This window comes from Micromesistius poutassou, assembly GCF_964030765.1.
Source record: "Micromesistius poutassou genome assembly, chromosome: 6".
NCBI classification, from domain to species: Eukaryota; Metazoa; Chordata; class Actinopteri; order Gadiformes; family Gadidae; genus Micromesistius; species Micromesistius poutassou.
This window is the reverse complement of record NC_140276.1, coordinates 5653639-5675118: the sequence shown is the minus strand read 5'-3', so window position 1 is coordinate 5675118 and position 21480 is coordinate 5653639. Positions and strand designations below refer to the sequence as shown.

The 21480-nt window shown below is 43.6% G+C and overlaps 2 protein-coding genes across 2 annotated transcripts; one reads left to right on the top strand and one right to left on the bottom strand.

The window, feature by feature from the left end:
- Positions 1-110: 110 nt before the first annotated feature.
- On the top strand, positions 111-6434 carry srpx2 (sushi-repeat containing protein X-linked 2). The gene is made up of 10 exons (XM_084469571.1): positions 111-246; positions 1897-1986; positions 2142-2333; positions 3222-3398; positions 3806-3929; positions 4019-4140; positions 4601-4780; positions 5235-5368; positions 5490-5611; positions 6009-6434. Exons 1-10 carry the CDS (start codon positions 195-197, stop codon positions 6187-6189), a joined length of 1374 nt encoding a protein of 457 aa, XP_084325697.1. The 5' UTR covers positions 111-194; the 3' UTR covers positions 6190-6434.
- A 100-nt stretch (positions 6435-6534) lies between these two features.
- sytl4 (synaptotagmin-like 4) lies at positions 6535-15960 on the bottom strand. Its single transcript, XM_084469570.1, is given in 19 exon segments — positions 6535-7054; positions 7363-7571; positions 7729-7888; positions 7891-7900; positions 7903-8037; positions 8381-8542; positions 9486-9588; positions 10373-10551; positions 10873-10950; positions 11047-11132; positions 11330-11420; positions 11723-11861; positions 11963-12103; positions 12214-12355; positions 12708-12817; positions 13093-13308; positions 14268-14447; positions 14633-14757; positions 15910-15960. Coding segments are annotated over 17 exon segments (2253 nt in total). The 5' UTR covers positions 14387-14447; positions 14633-14757; positions 15910-15960; the 3' UTR covers positions 6535-6881.
- Positions 15961-21480: the final 5520 nt, after the last annotated feature.

The following is a 21480-nucleotide window of genomic DNA, read 5'->3' as shown; positions in this document are numbered from 1 at the left end:
AAAGTGCCACCTAGTGGCAGTTTCTATATTTTGTAAGATGAGTGGGATAGTTGGGGGAAACTCGGAACACGCTGCTTGCTGGGTCCTTTGGTATTCCCCACTAGATTGTATTTAAAGGGAACGGCCGAATGACATGCTAGGGATTTATCCCCGGAGATCCAACTAACTTTTACTTGGGACGACCAAGTTTCACCATGGCACTTACATTACACGGCGTCGTTGTAATATTGATTTTCTACGTCACAGGTGAGTAGTTATGGATCCGAACAAAGCAGCTAAGAAAATCGGACCTCGATTTTTTGAAGAAATATGTACTTTCTTAAGAAATGCTTTGTTTCTTCTCTTTTGGTGTAACCTACCATTTAAACTATTTTCTCTAAAGGTGATACTTGACTGCATGAATAGATTATTTTTGTTTTGTTTGTAAAAAGGCTTGCTGGGAGCGGGCTAGATACCAGATAGTTCTCTGTGAATCAGAAACAGTTGCATCTCCACAAACAATAACGCTTAATTAAACACAGATGGGCTGGGTTCCTGTTATGATGATCATCCATCTCATCACTCAAGGACACTTCACAACTCTCTGACCATAGGCTCAAACAAACAATACCAGATAGACCACAGCTTACTCTATGGCCTCCTGTTTGTGTGTGTGTATTCAGGTGTCTTTCCTGTGTCAGAAGATGTTTTTGTAATTACAGTGGCACTTCCAGCCTATTACTGAGTCTCCAATGCCTCCTGCGGCAAAGCTATCTCCCCCCCCCCCCCCCCCCCACACACACACACATTTTTTTTTTGCATTATAGTCTTATAACTCAGTTGTAGAACCACATTAAACATGGCTTGCCGAATATGTTCAGACCATCATGTATATTGGTAACAAGTTGTGTTCACTCCTCTCCTCTGGAACTCCTTTTCTGTTAAAGTATTTGTGGGGAAAATGAGAAGAAGCTTTCACTGAATGGAACATTTCACCCTGTGAAATTGCTGAAAAGTGGAAAAGCAGCCAAACTACCGTAGACTAAAATGTGTTCCAGGTTCCATATGAGCAACTCCAGAAAAATGCAATAATGTACTCGGGCTCCTAGATGCTGTCCTTGTGCCAGATGAAAGAGGTTGAGTCAAAGCAAGCATCACGTTAATGTGATGCTTGCTTTGTGAAGATGGGGGGTGGGAATATTCCCCTGTCTTCTAAACATAGTTTATTATCCCAGTGAGACAGAGAGTGACTATGAGCATTAGCCACAAATGGCAAGCGAAAGTCTTACTGTATGGAAAGTTGTATTCACATCCGGAAAGATCCTGCTTACGTGGGCATAGTTCAGCCAACACAGCAGGAGGGCAGCAGTTTCAACATGTTTTTATAGTCTGAGCAAATTTGTATTTGTTTTTGCTCTAACTTATGGTTAGAAAAGTAATTCACATTACATGGGTGAAAAAGGATCACATTTATGACACAAAAGATCATAGGATCTGCATGAATCAGCATTGAAAGTGCCAAAAAAAGATTGCTTTAATAAACTTTAATGGAACTTTTTTTTTTTTTTTTTTTTTTAAACTTTATCCAACTGGTTTTAATGTTCTTGTGTCTTTTCAGTCTGCACTCAACACATGACTGAAAAAGCCAACTTTGAGACATTTTGGCCTCTCTTAAGACATCCATAATTTTGCATTCGATTTTTCAGCCCCCAGGGAGTTTTTGCGGGCTTACTGTCTGCTTTACTGATCGCAAGTCCAGGTGACTCAGGAGTGGAATGTTACTGAGCTGCTCCAAACAGAAACAACACACGCAAACGATCAGTGCAAAGCAGCATGGAGCTGGAGGGGAAACACTTTTGAGCCTTTTGAACTGAGAGTAATTAAACTGAACATAAGCTTGATGGTGTGCCATTATAGTGTCAGCTGGAACGGAGGAAATGTACAGCAACTATGAGCTGGTGTCAGAGGAAGAACCAATTGAAGAAGGCCCGAGACTGGACTACAACGGTGTGTAAGCGCACACACACACACACACACACACACACACACACACACACACACACACACACACACACACACACACACACACACATTTTTCATCATTGTGTGTTCAACCTTCTTTCTTCAGCGTCTCAGACACTCAATGTGTTTTGTGGCCTCAGATCCAAACTGGTGTCATTCTCCGAGCCTGGCCAACGGGGAGCTGAGCTGCGTCTCCCCTCGGGGAAGAAGCTACCGAAGCACGCTGGGCACCCGCTGCGAGATGACCTGCGACCGCGGCTACAAGCTCATGGGCAAGTCCTCGGTTCTCTGCCTGGCCAACCGCCGCTGGTCCGGCACAGCCTACTGCAGACGTACGTCCCCAATCCTCCTTTCTTCTTTGTCTTACGGTGCCATTAGAGGGCCATTCAGCACCTATTGTACCCTGGAAATTCAGAGTTCTCGCGAGAGCACAATTTGAATTTGCTCAGCAAGTCACTCTGGGAACGAGCAATATACTTACTCCCCGAATCCCCTGGATCCGAACATTAACCAATCACATTGGTGTATCTGATATAGGCGGGCCAAAAGCGTTGCTGTTTTACCGACCGGATACGCCAAGAGTCTTATCTATTGGTTAGATCCGCTGGTCTGGATACGTCACCCCTTGTATTCTTTTGATTGGTCGTAGTGTTATCCAATTGGGTGCAGTGATATTTTCAAATGCATGCTTGGTGCTGCCCCTCGAGTTGGGCCATTTTCATTACTCGTTGCTAGACCCTACAGCTTTCTAGATGTGGGTCTGGATTTTCACGCTACAACTACTGCACTTGGTTCTAAACATCCCAGGCTGGAAGGAAGGATGCCTCTTCTTTGTTCCTTCTCCAGGTTTATTTATCGCCACTGTATTTGTTGAGTGTATCCTACCTTCAGAGGGCTTAGTCAGTTGGATTACTCAGTGGGTCTTTGAAATCCTTTGAGACTGTAACTGATTTATGGCTACACAAATAAAATGCACCGGACTTCCTTGAGATTCTGATGACTCTTATAGGAATGATGCTAACCACAGGATGCTAACCATAGGAGGAATTACATTTTTTTAAATCAAAATTGAAGTGAACAATGTTATTGTTTTTTTAACGGTATGACAGCTGTCTTTAATGTTTATGTGAAGAATAAAACCTATTTGTGCATCAAATAGGTTAAAGTGTGTAATCAATCACAAGAGTACCTGCCCCCTCCCTTGTGTGTGTCTTCTGTAGAGAAACGCTGCAATGTGCTGCACCTGAACCCGCACGGCAGGTACACTTGCACACACGGTTTCGTGGTGGACTCCAGGTGTGACTACACCTGCGCAGTGGGCTACCGTATCATTGGACAGCACTCGCGCACCTGCCAGCCAGACGGGTCTTGGAGCAACATTGAACCCGTGTGTACAGGTACGCGTCGAGTTTATTCAGTTGACTTTCTCTGGGATTTCTAAAGTGTTTTTCTTAGAGCAAGTCTTAATTCCCACGTAATGAAACATACTTAAATTAAATCTTTCTCTGCAATAAGATGGTCTTTAGGGATCCATGTGTTGCCAAGCTCCCCCAACATCCTGTCTCTACCCACACAGCAAACACACTCATCTCCACCCCAACCCTTCATATGCTTCCTTCCTCTCCGTCTTTGGACTGCCTCCAACACCACAGATTATCTTTGACTGCACAGTCCTCTTCAAACGAAAATAAATCCTTGGTAATTAACTCATGCCCATGGAAAAGGTCAATCATTTCTCTCTCTCTCTCTCTCCCCTGTGGTATTGCACGGTTGTTTACTCTGTTTAGTTGATTTCTTTCTTCAGATGATGATCCCCCAAAGATCAGGTGTCCTTTGTCCAGAGCCAAGTTCGCCGACCCGGGAGCACTCACTGCCAAGGTTGCCTGGGACCCCCCCGTTGCCACGGACACGGCTGATAAAGCACTTGAGTATGTCAACACTTTGTTCTTTTAGCTTCCGGTCTGCTCTTTGAATAGAAAGTTCCATTGTTTGTGTGTGCCATTGTTTCTCTCTGCAGGGTGACATTGGTCGGCCAAGAGCCCAACACAGCCTTTAAAGAAGGGGGCACCCTTGTCCGGTATAAAGTGTACGATCAAGCAAGGAACAGGGCCGGGTGCAAGTTTATCGTTCGAGTTGTGGGTAAGGCAGTTACTTACTTTACATAAAATTATCGTATTTATTGCTCTTAATTTGAATTTGCCTGGATTCATCAACATATAATCTGATAGAGGGAAATAAATATAATAAAATTGAGAAATATCAGTCCCTTCTCATTACTGCCCCCTTTGGCCGTTAAATTAGCTGCAGCCTGCCCCGAGCTCCGTGGTTGAGACAAACAATCATAAAGTTTAGTTTTGACATGATCCTGATTTAGACTCACTTCCTTCATTTTTCATTAACAAAAACATCCAAGGTCAAATATAACAGAAAACAAACGAGAGTCAAGGAAGGTCTCATGTTTCAGGTGAAATTACAACCTGTTCATATATTTGCAATTTAAAGTGATGTGTGCATGTAAAAATCATTAATGTGGTTAACCCTTTATTGCTGTATTAGTTAAAATCTGAACTCCCCCCCCCTCCCCTATGCTCCTGCTCAGTCAGAAGATGTGAGGTCCTAAAGCCACCCCTGCATAGTTACCTGTCCTGCTCCTCGGACAACAATAACTACGGGGCGGTGTGTGAGTACCACTGCGATGGAGGCTATGAGAGGACAGGGACGTCGAGCCGTGTGTGCCAGTTTAACAACAGCTGGAGCGGAGCCCCTGCAGAGTGTAAACGTGAGTGTCGGACTGCCCCAAGGCGTGGATGAAACACGCGTTCTGCATCAGGGTGGGGGGGGGGTAGGGGTCGGGCAGCAATTCAGCGTTACTATCTATCGTCTTTCAGTGGTATAGAAATGCCGGGGATATTGTTTTGTATTCTCAATGGAATAGGATTAGAATATTTGCTCTTTGTGATAAAATAAGAGCAAAGATTAATTTAAAAAGTTTCAATCTGATATTCTATGTTAAATGACTATATTTCAATATAAATCAGACCATTAGTTGGAATGTTTGGACGGTATTTGGTGTAACACTTTTGCATAGTTTTCCATATTGCAAAGTCCTGATATGAATTGATGGACAATAATATCTATAGGAGTAACACACACACACACACACACACACACACCTTTAGTGTTAGTGTCTGTACATTGAATGAATATGCTAACTAGTGTATTATATTCCATAGAGATCGAGTTCAAGTCGAATGTAAAGACAGTCTCTGCTCTCTTGGATCAATTCTATGAAAAGAGGAGGTTGCTGATTATCTCCACACCTAGTTTGACGAACCAAGAATACCGGCTGCAGAACCTCATGATACAGGTGAGGAGTAGTGCGCAGATATCTCATCGGATACGGTCGCAGTTCAATATTAAATATTCCTAGTTTTGTCAGACCCACGCAGAGCTGCGGTACTCTGTTTATCTTTGCAATTCACTTTCAGAAATCCCGCTGTGGCTTGGACCTGCGTCATGTGACCGTGATCGAGCTCCTGGGTTCGGCCCCTCGCGAGCGTGGCCGGATTAAAGCAAAACCACTTCATACAGAAGTCATTGAGGGCCTCAGGTAACCAGGCCCCTGCCTTGAGGCTCCATGTCACATGGCCGATCCTATGATACTACAGCAAGTCCATATCCACATTCAGCGCATGTCGATTTTCAAACCCAGTGGAAAAGCCTTGGTTTCATCCGTAAATCAACATTGCAGTGTCTTGTGAGTCGTATGCTCAAACGCTATTAAACGCAAAACACATTTTTATAGCGCATAATCATGAATGAAGATAACAGACCTTGATGTGCTGTGGCTCATTTGAGACCAGACAAGAGTCAAAGCTGAATGCATCTGAAGGCACAGGCCGAACTGTGTATACCGAATGGGTTTGGTGTGTGTGTGTGTGTGTGTGTGTGTAATGAACAGTTCTCTAGAGCTAAGGGACTCTTATTTTGGTGTCATTCCCGTGCAGACAAGCCTTCAGGATCTCCCGGTCCTACTTCAGTATGCTGATTCTGGACAAAAACGGGGTGGACCGCGAGAGGTTCGTCAGCCCCATGTCCTCGGACGAACTCTTCTCCTATATCGATGACTTCCTGCTGGACGAGGACGAACGGGATAGGCTGGAACTGTACCGAGACTTCTGTGTCTAACCCGATAGGGCGGCCCCTCTGGTTGTCGTGACGATAAACTGATCAAAACTAGCGGACTGAGACCAGAGACGGAGGAAAGAAAATGTTGTTAGATTACAGAATATAATGTGGTTAAGGTAGAATGTAACCATGTTACCCATGTGAAATCATGATCACAGATTCTTTATATTTATTTGAGTGCCAGGCAATGCAGACAAACCTTTAAATTACATTTCAAAATAAATAAAATATCACCCATAATTGGAATCTATCCTAGCAGTTTTATTGTATTTCAACTTTATTGTGCTATACTTCAAAACATTTACATATTAGGTCCAGGGATAACATTAAGACTTTACACAGCCATTAAAAATATATATTTATTTTACATGGAGGTACATACATAAACTAGTATCACTGTGTCATAAATAGGGATGGATCAATACATTGTTCCAGATTAAAAACAAAATCATCCAAAGGTGGGTATACAGTTATGATGCGTATAATCTGAATATGCTCACACCTATTGGCTAGGTCACTGAGCAGTGCCAAAAATATAGGTGGAGCATGCGGAGCTGTGTAAATATTTGTAATTCAATGAGAGTGAGGTGATGCATAGTTGTGTTCAGGAGACACTCTAGATGGTGTTGTTAGCTTTATGATCACAGGGAATTGGTCTCGAGATGATCCATTTGAAAACGGTCCCTTTCCTCTCAGTGCGAGAACAAAGTTTGGAGCCCTTTTTTGGGGGTTTTACCCATGGTGGAGCGCAGAGGAAGAGTGCCCTCTGCCCAGGAGTCAGGGTACTGCATCATCTTCTCCCACACACTCACCTCCTCACCCACCGAGTCCATTCCTACTCCGTCCTTCCCAACTGTTGGATTGCCTGGCAGTGGAAAAGACGAACAATACAAAATGAGTATATATATCAAAAGCTGTCCATATGTCCCTTTTGTAAATCAGGACAGCAGCAGCGAATAACCTACAATTCAACATTCCTATACAAAATGTTTAATTCAACAGTCAGGACTGAAACGTGCGCTTTAAAGGCCTATGCATTTGCAACAAAGCTTTAGCTGGCTACAGTTCAGAGTGTATTTGCGGAAGGAGTTTCCAAAAACAAACAGGGACCATAAACCATGCGAAAGGGGAACACGCTTAAGGCGGTAGAGCAGTTCCCTGGCACTCGCGTACCTACGCCCGTGCTCAGGCGCACGCCTCCCATGAACTCGTTGCTGGCCACGGACTCCCTGTCCCAGACAGTGAGCTCCAGACACATGTCCCTCAGCTGCCCCAGGCTCAGCTCCTTGTACACAAACGTGTGGTCGAAGTGAGGGTTCAGGTTCTTCTTCACCACCGGCGTCTTCCTCTTGGTCGACTTGACGTTGGCGGGCAACAGGTGCCTGAGAGTGTGGAATGGCAAAAAGGGAGTGTTGAGAATGTGAGGGGAAATGTGAGGGGAAATGTGAGCGAGCACAAGGGACATTCAACACATTCCCACATCGTGTTTTTTTATCTTGCTTCCTTTATGAATCTCGTTATTTTCAGTTTGACACTCACCCTTTCACAAAGGAGTCGGAGGTAGCTCCAGCTTTCATTGCCACCAAACTCTTGGCCTCTTTGATTAGGACATGGAGTTCCCCTTCGTCCACTGCATGGGCTTTCTTGCCTAAGTGGAGAAATTCAACATAAAAACAAACCTTTAGAATTTGTTTTTGTTTCTTTTATACATCATATCGCCACGCATAATGTAGTCTTACCTGGGAGTCGCTCGGCTTTTGCAGGCTTTCTGGATGTAACATACTTCAAGGAGACAACCAACTCCCCCTTGTACTGTGCAAAGGCAGAGGCTAGCTCGGGAGAGGCTGTCTGAATAAAATAAACCACAGAATACACACACACACGCCCACACAACATGCCACATCAATTATCTCTATCTATCAATATTGACATGGTTTAAGATCAGCCCGCTTGTCGACAAGACACCGCCTGAAAAAGGGCGGAGTAGAGTTTAAAGACAAGAAACTCAAATAAGAAACCCTTAGTCGCGTAACCATGCCTGAGTGTAAGCTGTAGACATAAGTGTTCAAACGCAGCCAGAACATTTTGGCCTTTGGGAGAGAAACCACAAAGCCTGAAGTCTGAAATATTCTTGACCCGCAAAAAATGAACTCCCGTCCACCATCTGGGTGTTGGGACGGTGGTGCCATACCTTGGCCATGAGGACAACGCATTCTTCCTGGGGAGAGTCCAGGTCACGTACGTCCAGGGTGATCATCACCTCGCCCAGGAAGGCGTTTCGGCTCAGGCGGCCGTTGTGCCAGACGGCGATGGCCAGGGTTTGGTTCGTCAGCTGCTGGCGACTGATGGAGTACTGGCGGAGAGGGAAGGGGCATAGGATGAGAGATATAGGGGATATGGAGGGAAGAGGGAGAGGTTAAGGACGTAGGGGTGGAACGTCCAGTGCTGGAAAAAAGATCCTTAAATTCAATCCTACATTTATGTTTGGAGTACGCAAAATGTTTAGATCCAATCCAAAACTGTTTAAGATCCAATCCACTCAAGATTACCAATTATTAATAACCAAAAATTATGACTACATTCAAATGTTGAAACAATATGTAGGCCTGTGCAACATGATTTAAATGGACAAATAAAAAGACCAGAATCAATATTTTGCCTAATGTTTAAAGTCAACATTGATGGTATGCTTGTGTGGGTGTAGCAAGTCTGTATTGGGTATGACGCCGACACTGCTTTCACACATGGACGTACAACCATCTATTCTCCGTCTATTCTACCGACGTGCCCGTATATGTGAATGACATATCCTGACATTGGACCCCTGAGGTAGTATTTTCTCTGGCGGAAATGCTAATTACCTTATATGTGAATGAGCAGCTACTGCTCATTCACATATAAGGTAATTAGCATTTAGTAATAATTAGCATAGATTAGGGTGCGGGTGCCACTCAATGACATGCAAACGTAGACCGATGCGTCATCAACACGCCCACTCAACTGGTGTGAAATGCCGACATCCTAGTGTTGACTACTGTGTGTCAACACTCTAGTACAGGTTTAACTCAATGCTATCTTAATGTATCATACATTTTAGCACAGTACTTAGCAGAAAGACAAGTAAGCAATACGATTATTCTTTTAAATTTCCCAATATCATCCTATGTAATAATATGTTTTAACGAATCAAAAGTCAAAACTCATTTACTTCAGAGACAAATACAGTCAATGATATACATCCGTCTTCCAGTCAGCTTTTCTATGCTAATCAAGACAGCCATCTAAAAAGTACACACCTTAAGCGTCTCATTGTAGACCGGATTGTTGGTATTTCGCTTGATGACGGTTTTCCTTTTGCTCTGGCGAGACTTTTCGGGTAGAAGATAACACTTGACATACCTGAGAGACACAGGAAAAAAAAGTTGATTCATTTTCAAATTGTCAGTCATCCTGAGCAAATACTGCTGTAAAAATGTACCATTTCGTTAACCAGATATAATGGCGAGACACGCACGTTATTTTTATTGCAAAGCTTTGTAAACATTGGAAGCCATGTTATCTAAGATCGTGGTGATCCTTGCACACGGAGAGTGTGGTTTGAGGTAAACAAAGATTTATATTTGATGTTCACATCCGTAGCTAGTTACTGTGTTTGCTCTGCACGTACAGCTACGGCTGCAGAGGCGAATCATCAACAGGCCAAAGTCTGTCTGAATGCATAGGAGTGTGTGACAGTAGCGCATGCCATCTATATTTAGTATACTGCATTGGTTTTATATGGCCTGGGTCAAGAGGAAAGATAAGATAAGGGAAGCTAGCAATTTAGGTTTCCCTACTATTCAGAGAAAACGACAATGTTGCAAATGATAGTCTAGTTGGGTTGGGGTATTTGACACCTAGCCAAAAGGTTCTGGGTTCATATCCCAATGGCTGCAGTCTACCTATAGGCATCCTTAAGCCAGATGCCTAACCCGTTCCTACTCCTTAATGACTGTACAGCCCTACGTATAAACGGCAGCTCAATGAGCAAAAGGTCAATTGTATCACCTTCAGGTTAATCGCTTTGACCTTGGATTGACTTTATCTCCGGTCAAGCCAGGGCTCCGCACAGGTGTGTTACCATAACCCTCCCCCCACCCCACCCCCACACCCCTCCCTCCCACCCTCCCTCCCTCTCATTTACGGGTTGCATTGGCTCCGGGCCGCGTCACCGTAGGCCAGGTCGTGGCACTCCTTGATGAAGACGATCAGGCTCTGCGTGTGTTCGTCGTAGCTGACCGTATACACAATCTCCCCGCTCACGTCCACCAAGTCGTAGTCCCCCGTGTCGCTGTAAATGCTCATGGTGCTTCCCAGCGTGCCCTGGAAGATGAACGGTAAACTGCTTGTAACAAGACCAGAATCAATATTCTGCCTAATGTTTAAAGTCAATTTTGATGGTATGCTTGTGTGGGTGTAGCAAGTCTGTATTGGTTACGACACACTACTGTGTGTCAACACTCTAGTACAGGTTTAACTCAATGCTATCTTAATGTATCAGACATTTTAGCTGTAAATGCTGCTGAAAGATTAACGGTAAACGCTTGTAACGTGTGCATCGTCAGCAAGCCCAAATCAGGGGGTTTTGCGAGAGTGTTCAAGTCCTTTGGTCGTGTGATACTAAGCGATGTTGAGGAAACGCACCGATGAGCTGCGGCGACTGGAGGAAACGGCCTTTTTGTGCAGGATGACCAAGCTGTCGATGTCCTCGTCTTCCTCATCCTGTAGCATCGACATCGAGTGGTTTGTTAAAACCCGGGTCGAGTTCCCTCGAAAACGTAAAAGCGAGCGTCACGGGGAAAAGGGGGAATGGGTCACCTGTATGTCGAGACCTGGGACAGAACGGCTCCTGTGGCCCATGACTGAATGCACTTCCTCACGGAGGTCCAGGGCGGAGGCATGCACTGTAACACACACACACACACACACACACACACACACACACACACACACACACACACACACACACACACACACACACACACACACACACACACACACACACACACACACACACACACACACACACACACACACACACACGCACGCCGTTGGACCGGAGTACTTTGCATTAGTCTCTCCACTTACAAAACGTTCTTACCAGGAGCGTTTCTTCGCCGTATGCTCTTCTTAAACATGCCCTCGCCCTCTGAGGTGTCGGGGCTCTGACCGGCCTGCTTCTCCTCTGAGGCCTTAGAGATGTATGGGGGGGGGGGGGTGGGGGGGGATATATACATAAATAAAGCATAGAGATCTTATGAACTGCTTAAACCTCAAGGTATTGTCTGGGATCGCACAGTGGGGTTCACCTACACTGCCAGTAACTACTAGTGGTCTCCAAGGGAGTAGGACCCATATTGGACTTGTATAGTATACTATACTTGTATATTGGTAAGTGTATCAGCGACCGGTGCTCCAGTATGAGACAATGTTTCAAGATCATCAATTGTTCCCCCCACCCCCCCCCCCTCCCCCCGAGGCCCAGGAAACAGACCGTATCCAAGGAACCAGTGGCAGAATCTCGCGCAGCTGCGTCAGACAAAGAGCCGTGACTGCTGAAGCTGTCCGCCTTGGCCGACACATTCCCACTGGAGACACTGGACCCGGCTGAACTGGACTTGGCCTTGGTTCTCCTGTGAGACGGAGGAGCACCACAAACATCCAGTTAGCGTCACGTTTGGCACGCAGACCGGGCGCGGCGGTTTCGGGAGGCACGTCGCGTGGTCCCCGTCACCTCGTCGGTTCTGGGGTTGTGCTAGCCGACAGCGCCCCGGCCTTCCTGCTCGACAGACTGGCTCCGTCGGCGGAATCGGCGTCCCGGCTCTGTGGCACGCTAGCGGGCGGCGTGCTGTCCCGAGGGGCACACACAGGTGGGCTGTGTCGGGGGAGAGAGTCGGGGGGGTTGTGTATGGAGTCACAATTCTGATCGGAAGCGGATAATCAATGGGGTGCGGTAGGGTGTCGGGAAGCGGGGCGACGTCTTACTCTTCTCGGTCGGCAGCCGGCGGAGGCTTCTGCCGGGGGGGCTGCCGCGGGTGTGGGACAGGGATGAGGGGGAGGGTCTTCAGTGGAGCTTCTTCTGAGGTGGTCCTCAATAGAAGCTCCCCGGCCGTCTGGCGCTTCTTCACTAACAAACGGAAGACGTGCACACATGTTGGTTCCCCCCACGGTAATGGCTGTATATACAACTATGGCAGGGGGGGGGGGTGAGGTTAACCAATAACTTTTTTTCTGATTGGCGAAAAATGTGTGACGGCACTCGCCCCAAACAGTGTTAAGGAAATGGCGTAGGTCACTGCATATCTAGGTTATCTTCTTGTTTGGTTACTAAAGACACAATTGTATTATGATATACTGTATATTTCTTTTGGGTTTTTCCATTCCAGTTTCCACAAAAAACAAGATAACAATCTTGAAAAAGCCCTGCCATTTCCTCATCTAAGGCCGGGCTCCCCATGCCTTCCTGTTCCAGTACTCACTGGCTGGTGGCCTCTTCAGAGAGCTCCTCACTAGTTCATGGCCCTGCATGGTGGAGAAGCGGTTCACCCTCTGGTCATAGAACCAGTCGCCTGTGCATTTCTTCAGGTCCCTGAAGAAATACAAAAGCATCAGCCCAACCAACAGAATGCCATGTGGAGCACATCAACGCAGTCAGCAAGAATTTGAATTGAAAGAATTTAGCAAGAGATGGACGGATTAGGAGACAATTTCCGCATCAGGCAGATTTCATGCTTGGGAGTCACTGTAGCCAAATGAAACAGAATCGGAACATCAATTGCTGATTCACAGCATTGTTATTCGGCAGGGTTTGTAAGCTGAGCGAGAGTTAGTGCGGTGGAATGTGAAGGAAGGAATCTTGCTTACTCTTCTTTGGCACACACAGTGCACAGGCAGGATCCGTCGGCGCGCGGTGAGCGGCATTTTGGGCACACATTGTGTTTACATGCCCTGCACTGGCTGGAGCCGAGAGACAGCCTACTAAAGGACTGCTGGCAGCGACCGCAGCTGCGCTGACTGTACCTTCCACTGCCACGCTTGGCCCCCTTCCTCTTGGTGTCCTGCAGGTCCGACTTCAGCTTCCTGCGATGGAGAGCAGAAACTGAATTTCAGTTTGACTTTAAGTCAAAGGGACGACTGTCGTTGTTGTTTATGCTGCATGCTACGGCAGTGCCGCTATCAAACCTATTTGTTCATCGTGATAAGTTAGCACAAGGTTAAAACACAGACCCTTATCAGCACCAAATTGCTGTTGGGCAATAATGTTTGTTAACCAATATGATGTTATTTAGAGTTGGTTTCATGAAACAACCGCCACATAAATGAAAGCATTGATTATAAAGTATGCTGGATACTACTCATCGTTCCCTTTAGTTAGTGTCCGTAATGCAGTGGGATTCAGTGACGTGCTTTTAATGTCTTGATTTCTCTATAGCAGAATTCAGTAAAAGCTTTAAGTTCAAAGCAAAAGGAAGGGTTTGACAGTACATTATACAATTCAAGGGACTACACTAGATGTGTTTTTCATACTGCAGGTGGTACGTGGAATTGTATTATCTGAAAAAGACAAATTAACAATAATTTAAAATTATTTAATTACTAGATGAATTGGGTTCCTGTACTAGATAATCTGCAGGCCTATACTCAATGATTTTGTTTCTATACTAGAAGATTTTCTTTCCTATAAAAGATAATTGAGGACCTAAACCAGATGATTTTGGTTCCCATGCTCTAGGATTTTGGTTCCTCTACCAGATGATTTTGGTTCCTCTACTAGATGATTTTGGTTCCTCTACTAGATGATTGTGGTTCCTCTACTAGATGATTGTGGGTCCCATGCTAGATGATTGTGGGTTCCCATACTAGATGATTGTGGGTCCCATACTAGATGATTGTGGGTCCCATGGTAGATGATTGTGGGTCCCATGGTAGATGATTGTGGTTCCCATACTAGATGATTGTGGGTCCCATACTAGATGATTTCTGGTTCCCATACTAGATGATTGTGGGTCCCATGCTAGATGATTTCTGGTTCCCCTCACCGAATGCGTTGCTCTTCATTCTTCCTCAGCTCGGCGTCACGGTGCAGAACCGCCACGATCAGCTCCCGCTCGGCCTCCGTGAGGTAGGCCAGGTTAATCATTTCTTCCACCTCGGGCATGCTGACTACTTCATGGGTCCTTCGTGGAAAACTGCCCGGTTCCAGGACCGTTTCCTTGAAACTGAGTAAATGTTGATCTTGGATCAGAAAAAAAGAAAACACATTCTGAAACCCAAGTCATTTATTTTGTGGTTATTCAATCACAATAGGCTGACCTTTTTCACAAACATCATCGATGCCAACATCAGAGTACCAAAATGTGTCCATCAATGGTGTTTCAAGACATTTGGATAGTAAACAACTCACTATGGCAGGTCTACCAGAGCTGTGCTACTTGAATAGACTGCTAGCTGGTCAATACCAGGACAATAGCTGGTAGAGGACCGCAACCGTCCCCTCCTCTTCCATGCGGTGAAGCGCAGATGGCACTGCTGGATAGTGTTCATTAAAACAAAAAGAGATGAGTGAATGTAATAGGCCCATTAGTATATCTACCCTTGCATAACATCAAATAAACCACATTAGATTATGATTCAATACATGGACTGAAGGAACTAGAGTTAGCCTTGTTATAATGTTCAAGGTTCAAAAAGAGTCAAACAATCCAGATGACATGTGAGTAAACAAAAAAAGGCACATTAGTAGGCTATGTCATGTGAAGCAACATTTTACCATTGGGTTTGAACGTGAAGAAACTGGTCAATGTTAGTTTAACATTGCATTCGATTAAGAAGACAGGCCGTCATCTGTCTTGGAAATCCCACAGGGACCTCAAGGGTGAGAGGGTAACCGACCATGGTAGACACGAAAACATGACCAACACATGATCGCCTCTGCATCGCAGGAGGGTTCCCACCCTCAGACACAAACAGACGGGTGGAGCCCACTGAATCATCAGTTAATGACGATGTCAAGTCTGTCATATATTCATGAAATTACACTACGCTTCTTTGAGAAAGCAGTAGCTCATTTAGTAATTATACAGAAATCCAGTAAAAAATACCGACTTTTACCGTCTTATTATCCTCGAGTCTAACAGGCTACTTTAAGCAGGCGGCAGAGGAACAGTCGCGTTTCAGGGGATTAACAAAAGGAAATTGTAACCCGACGGTAATTGTAAATTAAACAGGTTATTAGAAAATTGCAGGTAGTCCAATGTAGCACAGCTACGTTTCATCAGCTTCAGAAAACGTCTTTACATATGCAATGTGAATGACAATGTGACTCAAAAACTATACAGAAATAAAAGAAAACCCAAAAGGTCAAATTCAAAATGAATACATGCTAGTGCAGCCCAGTAAAGAACCGTGTTGTGACTTTTAAGGCATACGTATAGTCTAAGTCACAAAGCCAGTCAGTCCAAAACACACATTAGACACATAAGGAGAAATGTAAAAAGCGTATGTATGCCTATACATCAACACAAAAACACTTTGTTTCCGTATAACTACACCTGTTAAAAGGTAAGTTCCTCTCCGCGAGTGGATTTCCCTCTCCTGACATGTGCGACATCATAAGTCAACTATGAAGCGAAACACATTAAAAGTAATAAAAGTTAGAGTTGAATTAGACAAATATGTTACCTCCCAAACGATCCAATCAACTAGTTGGGCTGCAGACCCCTTACGCCTCTGGGAATGCTTTAAAACATAGCGTGCCTGCGATGTTGACTTTATAAGCCGGAAGATAGGAAAGTTAGTGCATAGTTGGCTGCAGGCGAGGCAGCCAGCCAGTAGGCAGACTAGTTTCCATGACAGGTGCATTTCATTGGCTTGAGAAACAGGCTCCTAGTGAAAGATGAGGGGGAAACCTGACCCACAGAGGTGTGTTTTTAGGCTGTCAAGGAAGAATTGCTGAGGACAGAGGACCCGCCCTTTCCAGGACATTTCATAACTGAAATTAAAAATGTTTTAACATTTCAACATAATACTGATTTCTTTTTTTTTTTTTTTTTACCCAAAGAAGGGTGCGAAAGGAACCTTTTCGGAAAAAAAAGAAATCAAGAAATCAGAAATGATTAATCCCCGAGTATAGACACATGGGCCTATGGCCGTATACCTGACGATTGACCTCTGCTGCCGACCAGTGGAAGCATGATGAAGTTTTATTTTTTACAGTGAATTCTGCAAATGGTTGTTACACAACGCCACACAGATGTACCATAACAAGAAAGAAAAAACTACACAGGTGCTATATATCTATAGGCTATAGCAGTGGTTCTCAAACGGTGGTACGCGTACCACTGGTGGTACGCGAGCGTTCTCTAGTGGTACGCGGAGTATGAACGATTATTATTATTTTTAAAGTTGAAGCAGAGCTGGGTTCACCGTAACTCTCACGGGTTCACCGTGTGACACACGCTTTTGCCTGCTTACACACACGCCACACATCCAACAACAATAACAATCCTGATCGCTCCCCCCCCCCCCAATGTGTGGCGCTGCGCCACAGATTGGCCAACGAGCCACAAATTGATTCCGCTTTTCTTATTTATTTTTACTTGAACGCGTTTTTTAAATGTAACTCCGCCAGCCCGTAATCGCGCCCCCGTAATGCTGCCAGTCCGACAGTCCTGTGCGCGTATGCAAATTAGCCATGTGCGCCAAACAGAAGAAGGGCCCTATCTTGCGCCCGGCGCAATTGACTTTCTACACCGACGCATGTGTCGTTGCTAGTTTGCACCCGGCGCAAAGCTGATTTTCCCCCGCAGCAACCAGGCACCACTACACTTGCATGTTAAATATTATGATGTCAAAGATTATGCATACGTGTGAAACTGCATAGAAATAGCGTGTGGATTGTGGAAACATTTTTTTTTCCATAGGGCTGCATGAATGAACATGAATGAAGTATAGTAAGCTATGCCATGCGTTAAAATAATAATAATAATAATAATAATAATAATAATAATAACAATAATACATTCGAGAAAGTATTCCAGGCTTCCAAAACAAAATCTAGTTTTAGGGTAGGCCTAAATGATTGGTTAAATGATTTGGGAAAGAACAGCTGATAGCAGCTGTTCCCGAATGGTCTCCTACGACCAGTTCAGTAATGCATTACATTACTGGCGTGAGATTCTGTAGAATCTCCGCGGGTGTAAATGTTGACTGTGGGGAGGGGGGGGGGGGCGATCGGTGATTGTTGACGGGGGTAACGGACGGACCGACGATCGGGATTGACGGGGGGGTGTGTGTGGCGTGTGTGAGCAGGCAAAAACGTGTGTCACACGGTGAAACCGTGCAAGTTGGCAGCTCTGAAATGTATAAATCGAATTACGTGGGAGTCATATTAAAAAAATATGAACAAAAAAATATATAAAAAAAAGATATAAAAAAGAATTATGAAAAAAAAAATAATATAAAAAAAAAATTCTGAAAAAAAACTTATAAAAAAAAAATTATATAAAAAAAAATTATAAAAAAAAAAAATTATATAAAAAAAAATTATAAAAAAAAAATTATATAAAAAAAAAAATATTAAAAAAAATTGGACCTGCGCACAAATGTTTTTTTTTGGACCTGCGCGCGCATCTTTTTTTTTTGATCTGCGCGCGCATCTTTTTTTTTGACATGCGCACGCGCATCTTTTTTTGGACCTGCGCACGCATCTTTTTTTTTTGATCTGCGCGCGCATCTTTTTTTTTGACATGCGCACGCGCATCTTTGTTTGGACCTGCGCACGCATCTTTTTTTTTGGATCTGCGCGCGCATCTTTTTTTTGGACATGCGCACGCACATCTTTTTTTGGATCTGCGCGCGCATCTTTTTTTTGGACATGCGCACGCGCATCTTTTTTTGGACATGCGCGCGCAGGTCCAAAAAAAAAGAGCTATTTTTTTTTTATAATTTTTTTTACCTTTTTTTTATATCATTTTTTAAAATAATTATTTTTTTATTATTATTTTTTAACTGTCTTCTAAATTAAGGAAATGATACAGGGAAACGAATAAATCATTACACGCCACGAGTGAACTTAATAAGCGATCGAAATACTTTTTTCAACCACCGCCTCTTTCCCTTGACATTTAGTTTTCACCTGACAAATGCGACCGATGTAATTAAGGCAACCCGGTCTCACAGGAATCCGTGAAATGAGTCAGTCTACGTGACGTATAGTAGGCTAGCCTATATTTTAATCTAACATCTTTAATGGTAAGAGACTGCACGGGGATGGATGAGTGTTGTTTAAGATGAAATTACAATGCCAAATATGGCAGACACCTTCAGATATGAGACCCCTCAGTTTTTTGACTTTGCCTTTTTGGAAGCTCGGTTCCCTCTGGCTCCCACGTAATTCGAACACTGATTTATACATTTGCAGGGCATGTTAAATAAGTGCGGTGTAAAACCAAAAATAATACCGTTAGCATCTACAACTTGTATTCAATAAGCCTAAATTGTTGTGCTGTGTCCTGATTAGCTGAAGAGAAATAGCCACATCGTTGCGTTCTAAAACTGGACCTGGCGATTTGACATGTTCAATCTTTGGGGACTCCTTGCAACGGCATCAGCCGCCTTGCGACGACCAGTTCACACTGCTGCAACTTTTCCCCTGCGACGTCCCTAAAGAGTCTCGTTGCATCGCGAATCTTTGGTCTGAACTGGTCTTAGGAGACCGCCTATGTGGTATCAATGATGAATTTACCTTAACATGTTCGCTGTAACTGTTGTAATTAGAATAGTTGGTTGAATAATGGACTAGGCCAACATGGACGCAAGATAACCTTACGTGCTATGATGATATTGCTTTTGATAAGGGTGATGTGTACCTTTTTCTAAATATTGTTATGTTTTATAAATATATATATTTTTTAATTTAAATATGGTATCACTATTAAAATGTGACTATATGTTTCTGTATACAAATGTTATATCTCCTGTACATGTTTGTATATAATTGTGATATTATAGTACCTGTGGTGTAACTTTGGTGATTTGGATACACTGTGACCCCAAACACACTCATGTGTCTTGGGGTGATTAGGTGATTGGCAGGCAAGCCTATAAAAGGCCGCTGCGCCCTGTGACGCATCACGTACAAGGAACACGGATGAAGGGCTAGACCCGAAACGTTTCCCCTTGTTTATGTGTCCTGTAATTGTTGTTTTAAAATACTTTTGGAACTTCTCAGTCCTAGTGTGCGATCTCCCCATTCTTCACTTGATAAACACTTAAAACATTAGTTTGCCAGCTGCTGGTCAGAGATGACTATGGGCATCAAGAGAATTAACATGAAAAAGTTCAGTGTTAAATTTCACATGACATGTCATTCACAGCTGCTAGTCAGTGATCAAAGTGTGAATTTCAAATTCAACAATATGGCCAAATATTCAGGTATAACTTGAAAAACATTCTGCAGTTACACTTATGCTAGAACAATAATCCCTGCTCAGATGCATCTAAAATACAATTTAAGACAATAAAATGTGTGATAAACACTTAAAACATTAGTTTGCCAGCTGCTGGTCAGAGATGACTATGGGCATCAAGAGAATTAACATGAAAAAGTTCTGTTAAAATTCACATAACATGTTATTCACAGCTGTCTTGACACGTATGGCTTCTCAGGTCTAACTTGAAAATACATTCTGCATTAACATTTTGCTAGAACAATCAATGTAGCAATGTAACAATGTAGAAAAATATAAATAAAATAAATCAATGTCAAATTTCACGTTGCCTTATTAGCAATAACTACATAACTTACAAATGGGTGTAACACACATTTTACAAACTTTTGAGTTATTAACCAGCAATTAGTCTGAGAAAACAACACAAAACAATCATGTGAACTTGTCAAATTTCACAGCTGCTAATCAGAGCTGACTCCAAGAGGGAAAACCTGTTTCTTTATTTCACTTTTCTTTTTGCAACGTTTAGACAAGACAAAGCTTTTTCTTTAGAGATCGCACACAGAGCATTTTGGGCCATTATCCAGGAACACGTGTTTCAAAGGTGTACTTAAGGTCCTCCGGATAGGAAATATTGAGTGCATAAAGGAGGCCGAGAAGGTAGGCCATGGGAGTATCCGGAAGGTCCTTTACTACTATGGATTCCTCTAAGATGAGTGCCATGTTTTGGATCTTGGGGGATGAGGCTTCAGCCACACAGGACATACAGAATTCCCACAGTGACTCCCTTGGCAGCTACGTCATCTGGATCAGTTTCCTGTTTGAGAACATTAAGAAATATGATTTTCAATTCACTCACATCACATACTACATGTCTTGTAGGGAGCCAGGCATCTCAAATTGGATTGTCATATCCAATATGAAGTTGTCTGTCATTTTAGCTTTGTTGTTGAAGGACCATTCCGGTGTATACTGATCCATATCCCCGTCATTCAAGCCTATCTGGTGCTGTCCATGGGAAAAATGAGAAAATTTGTAAAGCTGACTTAATGTGGTATTCAATAACACACAAGTTTAAGCAAGCACTCTGATTGGTCAATTCCCATTCTAGAGTGTGTTTAAATGCCTGGTGAAAGAACGGACAAAAATAATGTGCCTAATTACAGAAAGTATCGCTACGCTAACTAGCTGAAACTACTTTCATGAGCCTAGTTTCCATAACAACGTTCAACTGTTACATTGTTTCACTTGTGCAGTAAGAACGAGGCGCTTTTACTATAGGAACTATTTTCTGATGGAGATGAACTCGGGCAGAAAGCTTGAATTTGAGGGCAAATTAACCCACAATATGAAAACATTTTACAATATTGTTGATAATGAAGATAGTTTGTGTTATTGATTTGCAATCTTACACTCAATGGTGTTCTTGAATGTCATTATTGGTACTTGAAGCACAGGACTTCGGAACTCGGTGCAAGCGCCTCGTTCCTACGGCTGTGCTTTGCGTACCAATGACATTCAAGAACGCCATCTTGTGTAAGATTGCTTAAAAGAACCGATCACAGGTGGCCAGAGTAGAATATGTGACATCCACTATCCCTCAGCACAAGTGCTTCCCAGGGCCAGAGCCGTATATAGAGAGAGTTCCGCCAACTCTGTTTAGAACGTTCAGGACAATTCTGTCGTGGATTGGTTCAAAGGTAGTCACGTGTTTTGTGTACGCCATCTTACAGACCAAACATTAATCAATCGTCATTACCATGCTATCAAGGCAAGTGCGACAACTTACAAGAGAGGAATA

Bases quoted from the DNA above. Each gene is read 5' to 3' on its own strand.
- srpx2 (XM_084469571.1), top strand. From the start codon at position 195: ATGGCACTTACATTACACGGCGTCGTTGTAATATTGATTTTCTACGTC. The intron at 4,141-4,600 runs GTAAGGCAGTTA...GCTCCTGCTCAG, and splicing joins GTTTATCGTTCGAGTTGTGG to TCAGAAGATGTGAGGTCCTA. The intron at 5,612-6,008 runs GTAACCAGGCCC...ATTCCCGTGCAG, and splicing joins GAAGTCATTGAGGGCCTCAG to ACAAGCCTTCAGGATCTCCC.